The sequence below is a fragment of the Chiroxiphia lanceolata genome, chromosome 1, assembly GCF_009829145.1.
Source record: "Chiroxiphia lanceolata isolate bChiLan1 chromosome 1, bChiLan1.pri, whole genome shotgun sequence".
Classification (NCBI taxonomy): Eukaryota; Metazoa; Chordata; class Aves; order Passeriformes; family Pipridae; genus Chiroxiphia; species Chiroxiphia lanceolata.
In genome coordinates this window covers 53,415,793-53,432,277 of record NC_045637.1, presented here as the reverse complement: position 1 = coordinate 53,432,277, position 16,485 = coordinate 53,415,793, and the positions used below count along the sequence as shown (strand labels likewise).

At 36.6% G+C, this 16,485-nt stretch overlaps 1 protein-coding gene across 1 annotated transcript in view; it reads right to left on the bottom strand.

Moving 5' to 3' along the window:
* Positions 1-1,339: 1,339 nt before the first annotated feature.
* Positions 1,340-16,485, bottom strand: part of VAPA (VAMP associated protein A) — a 28,238-nt gene continuing 13,092 nt past the window's right edge. Inside the window, exons 2-6 of the mRNA XM_032686345.1 lie at positions 12,482-12,634; positions 9,519-9,622; positions 7,424-7,504; positions 4,971-5,147; positions 1,340-4,008 (exon numbers count right to left, since the gene is read on the bottom strand). Of these exons, the coding sequence (XP_032542236.1) occupies positions 3,850-4,008; positions 4,971-5,147; positions 7,424-7,504; positions 9,519-9,622; positions 12,482-12,634 (674 nt within the window). The 3' untranslated portion in view covers positions 1,340-3,849. The remainder of the gene's footprint in view (positions 4,009-4,970; positions 5,148-7,423; positions 7,505-9,518; positions 9,623-12,481; positions 12,635-16,485) is intronic.

Below are 16,485 nucleotides of genomic sequence, written 5' to 3'. Positions count from 1 at the left end.
TGACTCCTGCATTTAGCTCCCCCTCTTGGTCCAACATTCCAGTGTGCCACCACTCTAAAGCTACCACAGCATCTCAGGATCAGCAAAGACAGCCTTGCTGGCAGCAGTGGTGACTGCTACACACAGATGGGCCTTCCAGGACATCTCCCACAAAGCCATTCCACAGGAACCAGAATAAAAGGCAAAGCACTATTACATTCACAGCAATGTGGCTAAAAAGACAAGTTACAGAATTTCAATCCTGCCTGTAAACATGCAGAGCAGAGCATTTCGGTATTGTACTAAGTATTTCTTAGGGTTGCTCTGTAACTGCGTAGCTCCCATTCCATCTTTTGCCACAGACTGAAGGAAGTGTTTGCTCTGCCAAGTCAGATCATACATAAATATCTAGCGACTCCAAACAGGAAAAATAAAACTCTTCGTCAAGATGATTCCTATAAATCTGACAGACCCATCAGTATCCTCAGTGTTGCCTGGATCCAGGCACCTGCTCTTCACTCCAACACTGAATCTTCATCCAAGGCAGCTTCATGCCATTTCTCAGCAGTACCTCAGAGCAGAGCAGTTACACTGTCCACAAGGTGGACAAGATACACCTATTCATTATCAGCAGTCCACAGAATGTAGTCAGGAAGAAGTTCCAAAATAAAAAGGACACTAGTACATTTTTCATAGTTTATTAACATTTCAACTTTTAATAACTTTGAAGAAGGCCTGAAAGATAAGTTTTGCTTATTGACTTTGTCTTTTCCCCTTTGGCAAAATATCACCTTTCAACTCCTCCCTCCACCCTCCCTCCTCCCAGGAGGATAATGAAGTTCCAAGCTAGTGTTTGGTTGCTTCTTATAAGTGAATTGGCTTCAAACATAGCAGCAGAAACATGCAAGCCTGGGCAATAGTGTTTGTCAACAGCTTTTAGAGAATTAGTAGAAACGCACAAATAACTTGTGCATTGATACAAATAACTTTTTCTTAAATGAACTTTATATATATATTTTTAATTGGGTTAAATTTGGTGCCCAGAATTATTACAGAAGCAGTATCTTCTAGTTAACTAGGCTTGTTTTTTCCCCCTGAACCATACTACTCTTTTTTAAAGTGCTATATTCATAAAAACTTTAAAATACTACTTTGATACTGTATACTTGTTCTATCTTGCCCTTCTGAGAAATCAGAAGAGCAACCTGCAACATGTATTTAACTGAAGTTACACATTTACCCTCACATGACTTTATGGGCATCATCATCTCCTCATTTCACTAGGAGCAGTGGAGAGACTGTATTTCCCTGTGCTTACATACACAAGTAAGCAGGCAGACAAAGCAAGAAGTTCTAACCATTTCAGGAACAAAGACAAACAATTTAATCCATATTACATAATTCACTGAATACAGTTGATCTCATCCAAAATGACTCCTGAGAGCAAAATAGTTTTAGCATTACATTTTATATACAGCTATGAAGGGATTACGGGAAACCAGGACAGTCTCCTTATACCATTACTGAGTACACTGGTTACGAGACCGCTGTACACTTTCACTTTGAAGACATGACCAAGTTTTACCACCAACTCTTTCGTTATTTATGGAAAAAGCTATTTCATTCTGATTTTATCATTATGTTTTCCCTTATTTCTGCTGCCAGATACCAAAACCTGAGTCACTAGGCAATGACTTCTTTTTTCTGCTTCAAAGTCCTCTAAGTGCTAGCACCCTTGAAAACCTCCATACAACATGCTGTAAACATTTTAAGATCTTCCAGAGGGTTTTGTTTAGTTTTTCTCCCTTCAGCGCAGAACTGACTGCTCTGTCTGAAGCAAACTACATCCTGCGCAATATTGCTTTCATTATTTTCCACGTAATCACTTTGGAACAGGCTAAGAAAGTTTGATGTGGCAATGTTCTGTTAGAGAAAAAAAAAAAAAAAAAAAAAATCGGGAGAAATACACCATTCTGAACCAGTGGAACCAAAACAATCAAGACCTCAACATAGTTTTTTCCAGTCACTGGGGTGGAAGGAGACTTGAATGCAGACACTGGAACAAGTAATTGGAAACATCAGTGCTTGCATGCTTAAGTGAAAAGATAAGCAGTATCTGCATTTTCTCCATCATCTTCCTTGTACATGTGCAAGATTTTATAAAAAAATGTTTATCACAGAGAGCAATGACAGAACATGATGTAATTATTGTTTTCTTTTTTTTAAAAAAAAGCATTAAAAATCAAAGGCAACCAAGATTACGTACATCACTTCCAGAACATTTTTCTCAGCTACATAAGGTGTGCATATACCAAGGTCTAACACACTTAGCTGCACCACATCAAGTCAAGCTGTCCAAGAGCATACACAATTTTGCTTACAGGAGTATACCCCTTCCACAGTTTTTCAAGTTTACAAGTAATTCCCTGTACTGGATTATGCTTACTCAGAAGTACAGATAATATTTTGTTTCAATACTACTGTTTGTTTTTATGACATATTCAGAGATGAGGCAAGACATAAGACTAAGTGCAGGGAAGCATTTCAGACCCCAAAAACGCATTCTTTAAAACTTAGCTATACACAGTTAACACAGGTAGGTCTGCCAAGAGTTGCATAAAAATGATTTTTATTTCTCAAAGGTGAGCAACTGAGGCTCACTCAGCAAATATCAACTCTTCTGCATCATGGAATTCACTATGGGTGTCTGAATGATTCAACTTGCATTTCTGAATATCGGCTCAAACAGAATTACAAACCCGGTAAGTTAGTATATGTGAATTAAGTACCCTTAAGAAATCAAAGAATAATACTGACTCCTGGAAGACACCCAGAAGATCCAAAGATGGAACAGAAGGTTGATTATTACACTCCTGCACAATCCAAGCAAATTGTTAATATACTGAAAGCATTCACGTCTGGTATTTGTACCTGCTGGATATCCAAATTATTCTGTTCCAAAACAAGTTTGATAACCATCCTCTCTGTAGCTGAAAGCAGCCAGAAAACAGCCTAAACAAATGGAATGGAAACCTTTTTTTTCTTTCCCAAGCTTCAATTACAACAGTCTAAGCCAGAGACTTAAGCAAATAAACTTCAAAAATAGCCATTTGTTACAAGTAGCAAATTACCATGAACAATGAACTTGTTAGGAATCCCTTCTAAAAGTACGACACACACAAACAGGCTACCCAGCAGAAAAATCTGTTAACAATTTTATTTCTTTTGTCATGTTAAATATTATGGGACAGGATTGTAAGGATGAAGAACTCTCAACAATGCCTCACAAGGAATAAGAAAGAAATTCTGCCATGATATTAGCAAAGTAAGGTAAGGAGAAAATTTACACAGTAAGAGGCACCATTTCCCCCAGAATACCTCTTGTATTCATATTCCTGAATGAGTGGGATTAGCAATCTAATAAATCATTTGTCAAGAGGTAACAGCAACAGATAAAATTTTAAAGGATTATTAAAATAACATTTACAAGACTCTGAACAATTTTTGAATTCTTATTAAAACCACAGAAAGAAAGAACAATTCTTTATTTATGAATTTTCATAAAGGACTGACTGTGCAACTGGTACCTGCTATTGATGACTTAATGTACAATTTTGTCCAGCAGCCGAAGAGTTTGTCTTTTTCAGATTGTGTTTTCTAACCGTGCGAGATCATTAAAGGCAAAGCCTGTTATGATGCTGTACACAAAAAGGGCCACTTGGGCCATACTACCCATGATGTGGTAGGTAAACAAACCTTTTTCTGGCCAAGAGAAAACAAAAAAACAAAACAAAAAAAACAAAACAAAACAAAACCAAAAAAAAAAAACAAGGAAGCTGCACTTTTGCATGCTTCTCTCACTCATTCTTTCTACAAGATGAACTTCCCTAGAAAGAATCCAATGAAAATGGCTGCAATTACAACAAGAAGTGAAGGAAGAGAATTAGAGCCATTATCTCTGAGGGCCAAAGCTGTGGGTGATCCAGATTTATCCGAGTGCGCTACCTTTCTGAGCCTCAAGCCTTCATCCTGAGGGGGAGGAGAAAATACAGATAGAAAAAAAGTATAAATACATCTTCTTAACAATACTAAAAACTGAACTAAAAGGCCAAATTTACTGGCGAATATTTAAATGAAGTAAAAAAAAAACAAAAACCCACACACACATCACACCACACTGAAATCCAAAACATGGACATAGAAAACCATAATGTTTCAAATAAGAACAGGTAATCCACTAGTCACTCTCCATGTTCTGGTTAAAAAAGATTCAGAAAATCTTGACAGGCACAACGAAGTATTTTGCTTTTATTTACTATGTGTCAAAATTAAATAGCAGTAATTCCTTATCATTAAGAAGAAACATCCGCTTTGTGTAAACTTCATCAGAAATGCGGGTGTGGAGACATCATTACTGCCTGGTTCTTTAAAAGGCTATCATGGCCAATGAAATTGTTAGAACTGTTCCAAAAGCAAATATATAGAAAAGTCCCATAAAGTCATATATTGACTAGTTACAGGTTACTGAAATGACACCTTTACATAAAGGTACTGGAAAGCAGTGTTTGCTTACCTCTGACCAGGAATTGTTCTTGTTCACTATTAATTCGTAATACAAAATGTTACTGGTCTGGATCTCATTTACTCACTCTTAATGAAAAATAATGCACTTTAAATAAAAGCTACTAATGCACTATTTTTGATTTAGACTTAAAGTAACTAAGACCAGCTTAAATAGGACAGTTGCATTTAAGAAGAAAGTTATGTAGCTTCAGTGTCTCATCCATGACAATCGCAAAGTCTCAATCACTGACAAGTTCAAAATACACAGTATATATACAGGACAGTAAAATTATATTACAAATCAATCTTGACATTCTAACAGTTTTATCTACTTGCTGAAATACACATCTTTTGGCCTAATTACAAATTAGACCTTTCAACCAAGGGGAGTGAAGTCACTTCAATGTAAACATGGAAGCAGAACTCACCCTCAGGTGCCGATTTTCATCTGTCAGCTTCATAATCTCTGCTTGAAGTCTTTTGCACTCCTCCACCAGCTTCCTTGTTTCGGTATCATTAAGTGAAACACTATGTGGTTTTGGCATCGGTCCATCCTGCTTAGATGTATTCAGTACTGGGGCGGATTTGCTTGCATCTATATCATTCTACAAATATTAAGAATGACTTGAGAATTTTACTTCCTAGAGAAAAATCATCCACATCTTAAAACTAAAACAATGAAGCTACTACTACAGTTCAATGAAGTTTATATTTACAGTAATCTGAACAGATAGTTCTGTTATCAGTTCAATTCTGATTAGCTCAAATATTAAAAAGCAAGAGAAGATCGCACTGTTTACATCTGGTACTACACACTACTGAGACACAAATTAATACTTCAGCTGCTTAACACTGACCCAAAAGGCATCCAAAAGAGAGCACAAAATACACCAAACAGCATTTGAACTTGAGGGGGAAAAATAAAATGAAGAAAGTAATCCTGCAATAGTAAGAAACAAAACAAAGTAAAAACAAAACAGATCTTCTCACAAACTCCTATGAATTACGTATGACATAAATGTTTTGCACTTACAGCACCTTTTAGTGAGGGATTATAGAGTACTGAACAAACATGACATTTAAATCTCACAGCATCTGAGATACACATTAGTAACTTTGAATACTAGTGAAAAGTCACATAAAAAGCTGTGAAATAGCAAAAAATAAAATTAAAATTTAGTTCCCACAGCTCTGCTCAAAAACACAGAATCATAGGATGGTTTGGGTTGGAAGGGACCTTAAAGATCATCTAGTTCCAACACGCCTGCCATGGGCAAGGACACCTTCCTCTAGTCAGGTTGCACAAAGCCCCATTCAACCTGGCCTTGAGCACTTCCAGGCACGGGGCAACCACAGCTTCTCTGGACAACCTGTTCCAGAACCTCTCTACCTTCTGAGTAAAGAATTTCCTCCAAACATCTAATCCAAATCTCTCCTCTTTTAGTTTAAAACTGTTCCCCCCTTGTCCTATCACTATCTGTCTGTGTTAAAAGTCACTCTCCTTTTTTTACATAAGCCCCCTTTAAGTACTGGAAGGTTGCAATGAGGTCTCCCTGAAGCCTTTTCTTTCCCAGGCTGAACAACACCAGCTCCCTTATCCCATCTTCCTAGGAGGGCTCCAGCCCTCTGATCATCTTCACAGCCCTCCTCTGTACCCTCTACAACAGGTTCACATCTTTCCGGTGCCAAGGTCCCCAGAGCTGGACTCAGGACTTCAGGTGAAGTCTCACAGGGTCTTGGTCTTTACCAGGTCCATGTTCCTTGAGATTATGAACTCAGCCAGGGCATGGTCACTACAGCCCAGGTTGTTCCAACCTTAACTTCTTTAATGAGCTCATCCACACTGGTGAAAAACAGGTCCAGCAATGCTTCTCTCCCCTGTTTCATTTGTCTAGTACCTGGATCATGGTTTTACATGCATGCATTCATGCTATTTACCCCTATACATGCCTTACAAACTATCATAAACTCTGGACAGTACTAAAAAAAAAAAAAATCTCAAAGCCATAAAGGCAGTAAGGTTGCTAACAGAAATCCTACTTAAGCAGCAAAAAACCCCACCTTCCCACCCCCCCCCCCGAAAAAGGATATACAGTATTAAGATTCCGTAAATCAGAATTTCAAGTATGAGGGTAAAAAATACGTTAATGTTTAAGAATTTAGTCATATTCTGCAAAACTTCTAGGCAACTGACAGTTAACTATTATTCCAAATATCAGGCAACACAAAACAGACATCTTCAATCTATATACAACTGTCATCTCCTACACAACCAGAATAGATTCTGTCTGAAGGCAAGAGCATGAAAGAGGCAATAGGCTTTTTTTTTGTCTGATTATTTGTCTTTACCACTACCTTATAAAAATGCACTTAGGATTCCCAAAGCATGCATTAATTCCTAATCGGTACTTTCTTCTCTAATTCAACTGAATTAGAAACAGTATTTTTAAAATTGAAAATAATTTAATACTTTATAAAGAAAACAATGCAATTTGCTTTTCACGGTATGCAGTATCGAAGATTTTCTTTTTTTTTCTTTTTTTTTTTGAAGTCTGACAGAAAATCAATAATAAAAGTAAAAAAAGAATAATAATTTCTGGCACTAGTCTCCACTGATGGAGTTTTTTGAGATGTGGTTGGACAGCATGCTCCCTTTCAGAGAAAAGGTTGAACTAGATGGTATTTCAAGGTCCCTTTAAAACTGGGCTGCTATATGATTCTATGAATCCTTAAAAAGTCATATACTGAACACCCCTCCTGTCTAATTTAGTACAAATTCCTTCGATCCATTTAATCATTAAATCAGACAGGTTAAAAAACCCCTCAAATTTCTGTGGGATCCTATCAGTCAGTGTATGGTAATTTCTTACCCCTTACTTACCAGTTTATCATTTTCGTTGGGCATTTCAAACACACATCTCAATTTGGAGTCCATTAACTCATCAGGTTTTGCTTCTTTCCACTAAGACAAAAATTAATAGAGTTACTTAACTTGCTAGACTCATGCAAAGATCTGAACAGTTCATAAGCTTGCTCTTAGTACTTGCCTCCTCTACAGCTGGATACTATCCTTACCCTAGCTGCAACTTTCAAACTTGCTTAAGAACTATGCTTTTTGTTCACATTGATTACTGTGAAGCAACAAAAGCCAGAAATGGTTACTCAAGTCTGGAAATTAAAGAGAGTAAACTGAAAGTAAGGATGGATCCATCAGAGGTTTGTATGGGACAGGGAGGGGACAATGCAGCAGTTTCTTTAACACACAATGAGAAACAAGTACCACCTGAGTCAGTTTGAGAAGGAAGTTCTATTATGCCTCAGTAAACGTATTTCTTATATTCCATCTTGGAAGCACCAATTTTAAACAAAAGATTGAAAGACACTTTTTAGTGACTCTATATTTGTTCCATAGTAAATTTCTTTAGTTCTTCATATTTTAGATTTTAACCACTTCCTCCTTTTACTGCATATTACATAACAATTTGGGCCTAGAGAATTTTTCAAAGCTGTTTATAAAAAACATTTTAAATTCCAATGCTTATCAATATAGTTAAATAACTGCAATATGCTAGAATTTCTCTGCTCAACTGACAATCACCTTTCAAAGCATACGTCATGTAGTTTCCTTAAATCTTTAGGCTCAGAGACTAATCTGAAGTCTGCAGTAATTTTTCTAATAGGTCCTCTACAGTTACCTTGGAACTGTAGGTGTTACAGACTCGAACATTCAGGTTTTTCATAGCATCCTTCCTATAATTTTTTTCTTCTTTTTTTTCCAGTGGCATTAGTTGCACAGTAACGTAGAACTACAATTACCGATTTTCTGCAAGATCTGTTTCTCAGTATTCTATACTTGAACACACTAAGAAAGAAGTTATTTGAAAGGTATTTCTAAAGTTGATTTTTACATCCTCACCAAATAGCTATGCTTCATTTACCACACATAACCAAGAGCTATTACAGCATATTAAGAAAAACTAAACCAGACCAACAAGGAAGACAGATGCTAACTTTCTAGCTACGTATCTCAAAAGCTTCACAAAATCTAAAAGGTTTCCACTGTTTTCAGTGAAGAGTGATGCCACAGTACTCTCTCCCTTCATAGAAGGGGACAGAGCCTAAACCTGAAAGCTCTAGTGGTCTTCAGTGATTTGTAAAACCTCATCTTTATTCTTTGTTTCCCCTCTCCTTCTCTGCCTTGAGAGAACATCAAATGTACTTGTGTAAACCCAGACATTCCTTACAACAGTTTACAGAGACAGAAGCATCGTTGACCTCCATCTTAAAATACACACTTACGGGAGTCCACATGCACCCTAAAAGGCTTGTTCTGACAACCAAAGGCTTCATTCCCATTGCAGCCAGCCAGTAATGTCAGAAACAGCTGCTCTACTTCTGAAGCAAAAAGCACAAACCTTTTTTCCAGATCAGACCAACTCTGCCTAAGAAATGAATCTACAACACGTTCTTTTAACACAGAACATGTTTTCTATCATTTATGTCCTCTTTAGTCACTTGGTATCTTGTAGAAAGACACATCTTAGTCTTGAAATGTTTTAATTCATTATAATCCCATTCAACATTTCACTAAAACACTTTTCATACCAAATGCACCCATTTCATACAGCTTCAGGCTTGTTGTTCAAATATACTCTTGATTCCTTCAAATACAATCTGTTTATCCCCTTTAAATTAGCTGCATATAAGGTACAACATGTACATATTTTCACACTGAACTGACCTGACTGTACCTTAGATTCACTACTATTTCCATTCAATAACTTCACTAGGCAAGTTCTAAGAACTGACCTTGTATTTCATATTAAAAATCCTGAATCACATATGAAGTCACCCTTGTTCAGAGAAAACCCAATTCTTCTCCAAAAAGAAACTGCAAAAACATGAATCATTTACAGCTAAGCATAGATTTTTAAGAAAAAAAAATACACAAGTTATTTTACTCCATTTTTACTTACCACTGCCTCCATATCTGTAATATTTGGTGGTGCATAGGTTGTTTGTACCATAAACTTGTGTTTACTCTTCTCATTTGGGTCATAGTCAAAAGGCTGCAGCATTACTGTTCCAAAGAAAAAATAAAGCATAAAACTGTGATTCTTCAGCTAATCCCTGTAGCAACCATGCTATCCACTTTAGATTTGCTCTTCACTGAACAACCACTGAAAGTTAAAATGCAAAGGCAATGTTGAAAATAGAGTAGACATACACTGTAGCAACAGGTACTGAGACGTCAGAGTCTGGTGTAGCTGACATAATTATTTCTCTAATTACTATAGCTAAAAAACATTTCATATACAAATATGAACAAATAGGTCCCATGAGTGAGACAAAAGAAAAATTACACCTAAATACGTGTCTGTAGGTACACTTGCAACTTGGTCTACCAGAGGATGAGGGCTCAGTGAACTGAAAAGATTAATTATTTGGCAGTGTACGTACACTTGTCTTCCACAGAATGGGAATTCCAGTTCAGTATATCTTCATACAAAATTAAAAGAGAAGTTGAAGCGGTTTCAGAAAAATATTAAAAAAATTACATGGACTCCTGTATTAGGTATCTATACGTGTACCTATTTTACAGCAATGAAAAAACTGTAGCAGCAACACTGATATAGCTAGAAGAACACAGAAGCAGAAGGAAGAACAGTAAAAGTAACAGTAATAAGATGTGAAAGAAGAAGAGTAACATGCTGTATTATGAAAAGAAAAATCAACAACAAGAAATTGCTGTTAACAAGGTAACAACAAGCAATACATGATGTGATAATAAATAGTAAATGTAGGCATCAAGGTAAAGAACAACAGGTCTTATCAAATTAGTGGGTTTGGAAAAAATGAATACACATGGCTGAAGAAGGTTACTTAGTGATTCACAACTGAATGATAAAAATTGTCCGTGGACTTCCTTCAAATGACTAAAATCACATCTCCCACAATGAAATTAAAAACTGACTTGGCTCTGAATCAGCACGATGCACTAAACAGGCTGAAGACAGCTAACACTATCTCAACATTTAGTTTTGAACATAAGAGTTTCAGCCCACAGTATCCTATAGTTATTTCTCTCTGCACAACAATGTGAGAGAAATCTATTTTTAATTATATGAAAGATGACTCAGCACTGAAAACATTCAGTTGAGAGACTGATGAGATAAAGTGGGTCACTAGAAAAATAATCTGTGGATTTAGTTTACCAAGTGATCCGAAAGAAATTATATGCTTAAAAACAAAAAGATGAAGCTGACACTTTGGGGAAAAGAACTCAATTCTGAAAAGCACTGTGGAGTCACTATAACTAAACAACTTGAAAGCATTTTGGGGTCACTGTAGTTGAATAACTGCATGAGAATCCAGTAATACAGAAATAGGCATATCAAAGATTCCCTGCTACGCAAACTGAAAAGTCGAGCAGTATGACACTGTTTCCCTTTATTGGTGATCCTGAAGCTGAAATATTGTTTACAGCTCCACTACTGACTCATGTAAAAAGCCAAAATATTTAAAGCATTAAAAGGATGATTGTAACTATGAAAACACATAGGATGGAATCCTTCAGTCTATTCAAATCCCTGAAGGGAAAGCCTATCAAGACTGTGATGTATGATGACCCATTGGAAAGATCCCGGACACCAGATCAAACAGACAGCTAGGACAAAATGGCTGTAACTCGTAGCTGGAAATAAAGCAGGTTTTTTGACTATATCTTAAACCAATTCTCAGTAAAATGATCTTTCATCCACAGGATGCTGGACCTCTTGCCTGTGATCTCTACAACCTAGCCTACAGGATCTCTACAAGACCATAGCCTATAAAAAGGGGATTCCCCTCTCTCCAAGCTGGGAAATATGGCAGGTCCAGAGAAATAAAAAGTTTTTCACCTAATACTGGTTTTAGAATCCCCTTTTTCTAGAGAGTCTATCTCAACATCATCAGCAGAATGACCTATGAAAATCATTTGTCAAATCAGAAGACTGATATCTAGTCTTTTCCCATTTTCTTGACAATGTCCACTCCCACATTATTAAGACCTCATCTTCTGGACTTACAGTCCATTACAGGATTAGACTATTAGACATCCAGTTATCAAAATCAGTTATCAAAATTGTCAGTATGAAGTATGCAAACCAAACCCACATGGAGGATCATGCAAAAAAAAAAAAAAAAAAAAAAAAAAAAAAAGATAACACTGCCTGGCTTCAGGGCTACACTCTGCTGAAAAGTACAACTTCTTTTTTTTAACCCCCTCACCAAAAAAAACCAAACCAAACCAAACCAAAATCCAACCAAAATAAAAATACCACCCACCAGGATAAGGAGAATGTCTCTATAGTGAAACGTACTAGATTTTTCAAATGGAAGGGTTACAAACTGTTCCACATATCCAAACCAACAGAAACTCTTATTTTTTAAAAGCAATTTAATTATTGCCCCTTAGCACAAACTACTGTGATAAATGGAAGAATTATGAAACAACAGAGTTCAGGGACCAATACTACAGTCAAAAAAACTAGCCTACAATTGTACATGAATTTTTTTAAAATGCAATGAACTATGAAATGTTATACTTTAAACAGATCAGAGCAGCCAAGCAGTGCTCTACTTCAAGATTCATGAACATAGCAGTCTGAAGCAAAGGTACTGTTAATGTCACTGACCATTTCCAACTTTCTTTTCTGCCTTTCAGAGAGCCACAGATAAATGTGACAAATGGCAAATATTTCTATATGGAACATTTTTTACCATATCATTGCAGCTCTACATCAGGTTGCCATCACATAATGAAGGGAAACAGTTCTACTTTTAAACTAACTTTTAAAAAACCTGATATCTTCAAATAGTCTTTAAGATCAAGCATTACAGAACTTTTATTAAAGGCCTTAAAAGCATGTAATCTAAAACTGTATATATTTGTTTTTACCAGAAACAATTACAGATGATCCTGGGTCAATAATTCCACTGTTGGGCCTCACACAGTATCGGCGAGGTGCTGTGGTCTTCACTTTGAAGCATACTTTTCTATCTGATGGATTTCGTAGTTTAAGATTTGTAGTTACTACATCTGTAAAGGGACCTGAAAAAAAAAAAAGTGGTTCTTTTTTAAATATACATGTATCTCTGGAAAAGAAATCTGTTTATACAGTACAACTAACTCTTAAAATATAACTTGATGCCAACAAACTTCTAAAAGCGAGTTAAATCATGCATCTGGTAGGCACACACACTGTGTTACATGCAAAGCATGCTCTATCACCTTAGTTATAATAATGTTCATGACAGCAATGAACAAGTAACTCTGACGCAAGTAATTTATATATATGCTAATTTTACCAAATCATTCTTAACATTTGGAATACCTAGAAGGTAAAGGTCATATACAAAAGTAAATTTTTCTCAATTTTTCTTTAGGAGTAGAAGCAACACATCCTTTGGAATTCTTTCAACTGTTTAAAGAAAGAAAACACTGATACTGAAATATAATAACTGCTCTTGAGATTTCAACTTCTGTAGGCTTCTGAGCTCCTATAAAGTTGACAGAACGAGGCATCAACCTCATCTTTTAAACTCAAAATAAGCAAGAGAGATGATACTCTGCATATGAATATATTCTAACTGATTCATAAAAAACCAAGTTGTAGTTGCTGTATTTACGTATTCCGTGCAGTGTACTCTCTAAATTGAGTTTATGTTAAACCAGCAGGATAGGAATTCCCTCCAAGACTGGATGGAACAAGAGGCATCATTTCAATGTCAAGCTGCAAAAGCACATCTTCCAACAGGGATCACCTCCACGCCACTCAGTAATTGCACAAAAAGTAAGTAATGTTCACAGCATTCTGAGCTGTGTTAATCTCCCTTATGCTCGTGTCATCTGAAGGCAAGACTGCACAGGCTTTAGAAGAATGTAACTTAGAAAATGGTATTTCATACGAACATGAAATATATTCAAAAATATTTCATGTGTACCTTAACTTTTGAGAACCTTTACAGTTGTTTAAAATTACTAAATTACTACAAAATAATTTTCATCAGTATTGAAAACATTACAACTTTCCTATTAAAAAACTACGAAGAAAGCAACCTTTAGATTAAATTCAATGAAAAATATGTTATATGAATAAGTGCTAATGTACAACAAAACCACTAATTGCATGAGACAAAGGAAGTCAATGTTTTTCCACAGAAGTCAACATCTTATTCCACAGAGGCGTTTGCACTACTCTAAAGGAAATAGCTCTGGCTACTATCAGAGATGTTACTACACTAGAGGGCTCACTGATGTCTTTGTTTCTATACCTCATTCCAAATCCTTGATTTTGAGAGAGTGATAAACAGATGCTTAACACAAAACATCAAGATACAAATCAATAAAGAACTAAAAAGATAATTACTGAGAACCAGAATACTGACATGTAGATGAAGATACATGTGAGCTAGGTTTATATTCAATGAGGCTCTTTTGAGAAAACAGGAATTGGTATTACTTGTCTGAAACTTCACTTTAATCTGACTTTATATGGTGGATGAAAAAACCCTCTCAAGTCCAAGCAAATTTGACACAGTCCCCAAGAGGAAGATTTACAAAACTACTTCAAAGTTTTCTGCCACTTGTGTCTTGATGGTTCTTGAAGGATCCAGTTGCCTTTACTTACAGAGTGTGACTTAAAACAGCTCCCATCACCCACACCGCAAACTGAACTAAAATCAGGCAGCTGAATACTCTAAATCTAAGACTGGTGATACACTCATAAAACACCAAACATTTATGTTTTTCAAGCTACACACACATTTTTGAGGAAGTTATTTTGGGAGTTTTACTAACAGCCACCTGGGCTATTAGCCATCTAATAACCACTGCTCTTGCAGTGCCTAGAGGTAAAGAGCACCTTGAATACGGCTTTCAGTGATGGGGGTTGCTTTTTTTTAATTGCAACTCTAGGCAACGTGAGAAGCTCTGCTTCTCAATCTTCACAACTACTTCTACTAAGGATATTTTGCACAAAAGAAAAAAGGCACAGTTCAAAGGCTCATTTTGAAAGGCACAGTGATGGAGAAAAGAAGCTATACTATTCAAAAACAGCTTGTTTCAAGACAAAGCAGCTATGAATTTATAAACTGATGATAAACTGGTTTTTAAGCCAAAATAAAAGATGTTATGTTTCTTTTGAGACATGAAAGGTCTCCTCATGCCTGCCTTTTTAAAGTGTCTAATAATGAGATAGGATTCAAAATACTCTTCAGATTATTCTGATATTTACTGTCAGCTTTAATACCTCAGATAATTAGAAGAAATCTGCTTTTCTTCCCCAGGTACATGAATGCAGTGGCCTCCTTTGCATTTCCTGGATACTTCACAAAAAAGAAAGCTTTTAGCTCAGGGACATTTTTTAGCATCAGACATCTCTTTCAGAGGGGACTGAAATCTCTTCCAAGGTCTAGAGCACCCTTCTGACAGCTTTACCTTTCACCTGCTTTCTAAAAGCTTTAATAAAAAAAGCTGTTTAAAGTCTCTCAAGACCTCAACCATCAGATTTAATCAAGAGGTGGTAACAAACTGCTGTACAAAAGGAAAAGATGACTGAATTTCACTGTTCCTGCAGAACCCAGCTGTTTTGGTAGTTTAGTGGCATATTGACAGTGTGTATTGGAGCATGGACAGGTGGGAGCAGGAGGATGGTAAATTAGAAAAAAAAAAAATCTATTACCATTCAGAGGAGCCACACAATCTAAATTAGCATGACATATCCTTCGAAAAAGAAACTGTGCAACACCTGAAGAGGATTCTGGAGTTTGCAATCACACAAACATAAATACCACTACCTCTAGGGGAGTGGGGAAATAAAGTACAAACTGGAACTAAGCCTAAGTGCAAAACCCTTATTCATGACCATTGCTAGAGAAAAAAAAAGGGGCAGGATGGGGAGAGAACCAGGAAGAAATGTTTTGGATCACACCACACAGACTGCATCTAAACAAGGAAAAGAACAGGCGAAATGGATACAGACATTCTGCACACGCACCAAAATGGACAAATGCACGCCCACTTCATCTCAGAAAACATTCAGCTATACTAGGACAGCATTATAATCTCAAAAATAGCATCTCACCTGCTTCTTGCATGACACCTGGGCCAAAACAGGTTTTTATTTAAGCACTTAAACCTCAGACAGGCTCATGTCTAACTGTACACACCATACAAAAGCTTTAGACTTTCCTTCATCCTGTATTTGTACAACTTAATACAACAGACTTCTGGATCCACAACTAGGGTTTTTAGAAGCTGTGGTAATTCAACTAACCAAATCCTCAAGCTATACAGATGATAAACTATGATGTCTAATGACAGGAGATCATTGCTTTATAAACCTGTAATTTCAATCCAACAACCTCTGCCAGTTACAGTTACTTTAAAAGGGACAGGGGGTTCAGCAACTTCCTTAGTAGTGTAAATTCAAGACACCAATTACATCATCTTCCTGGAATAAAAACTGTGAGAGTGCCAGGTTATTCCAACCATTTTGAACAGAGCACTGGCAATCCATGCCACAAGTTTTCCTGTTATCTTGACTTAGAAAGGAATGAGAGACAACTGCCTAATCATAGTCAGAAACACCGGACATGTCCAAAAACATTATGTGCTGAATTTCTACTTCAGCAATCTTGCAGTGCAGTTACTGCAACATTACTGCCAGAGTTGCCTCTGGCAACTACACATCTTGGACTACAGCAACTAGTGGGCAGGAAGAAATGCCACAGATTCTGCAGAGCCAGTTTCCACTGCTGAAACACAGCGTCAAGCTTCCCAGTTTGCCACAAACTTGCCAGTTATGCTGCAGTAAAACCAAAATACTACGTATTACTGGATAGGTAGGACCTATACAGAGATCTGTTTAATCAACAGTGTCGTTTTCTCTTCAAATTAAC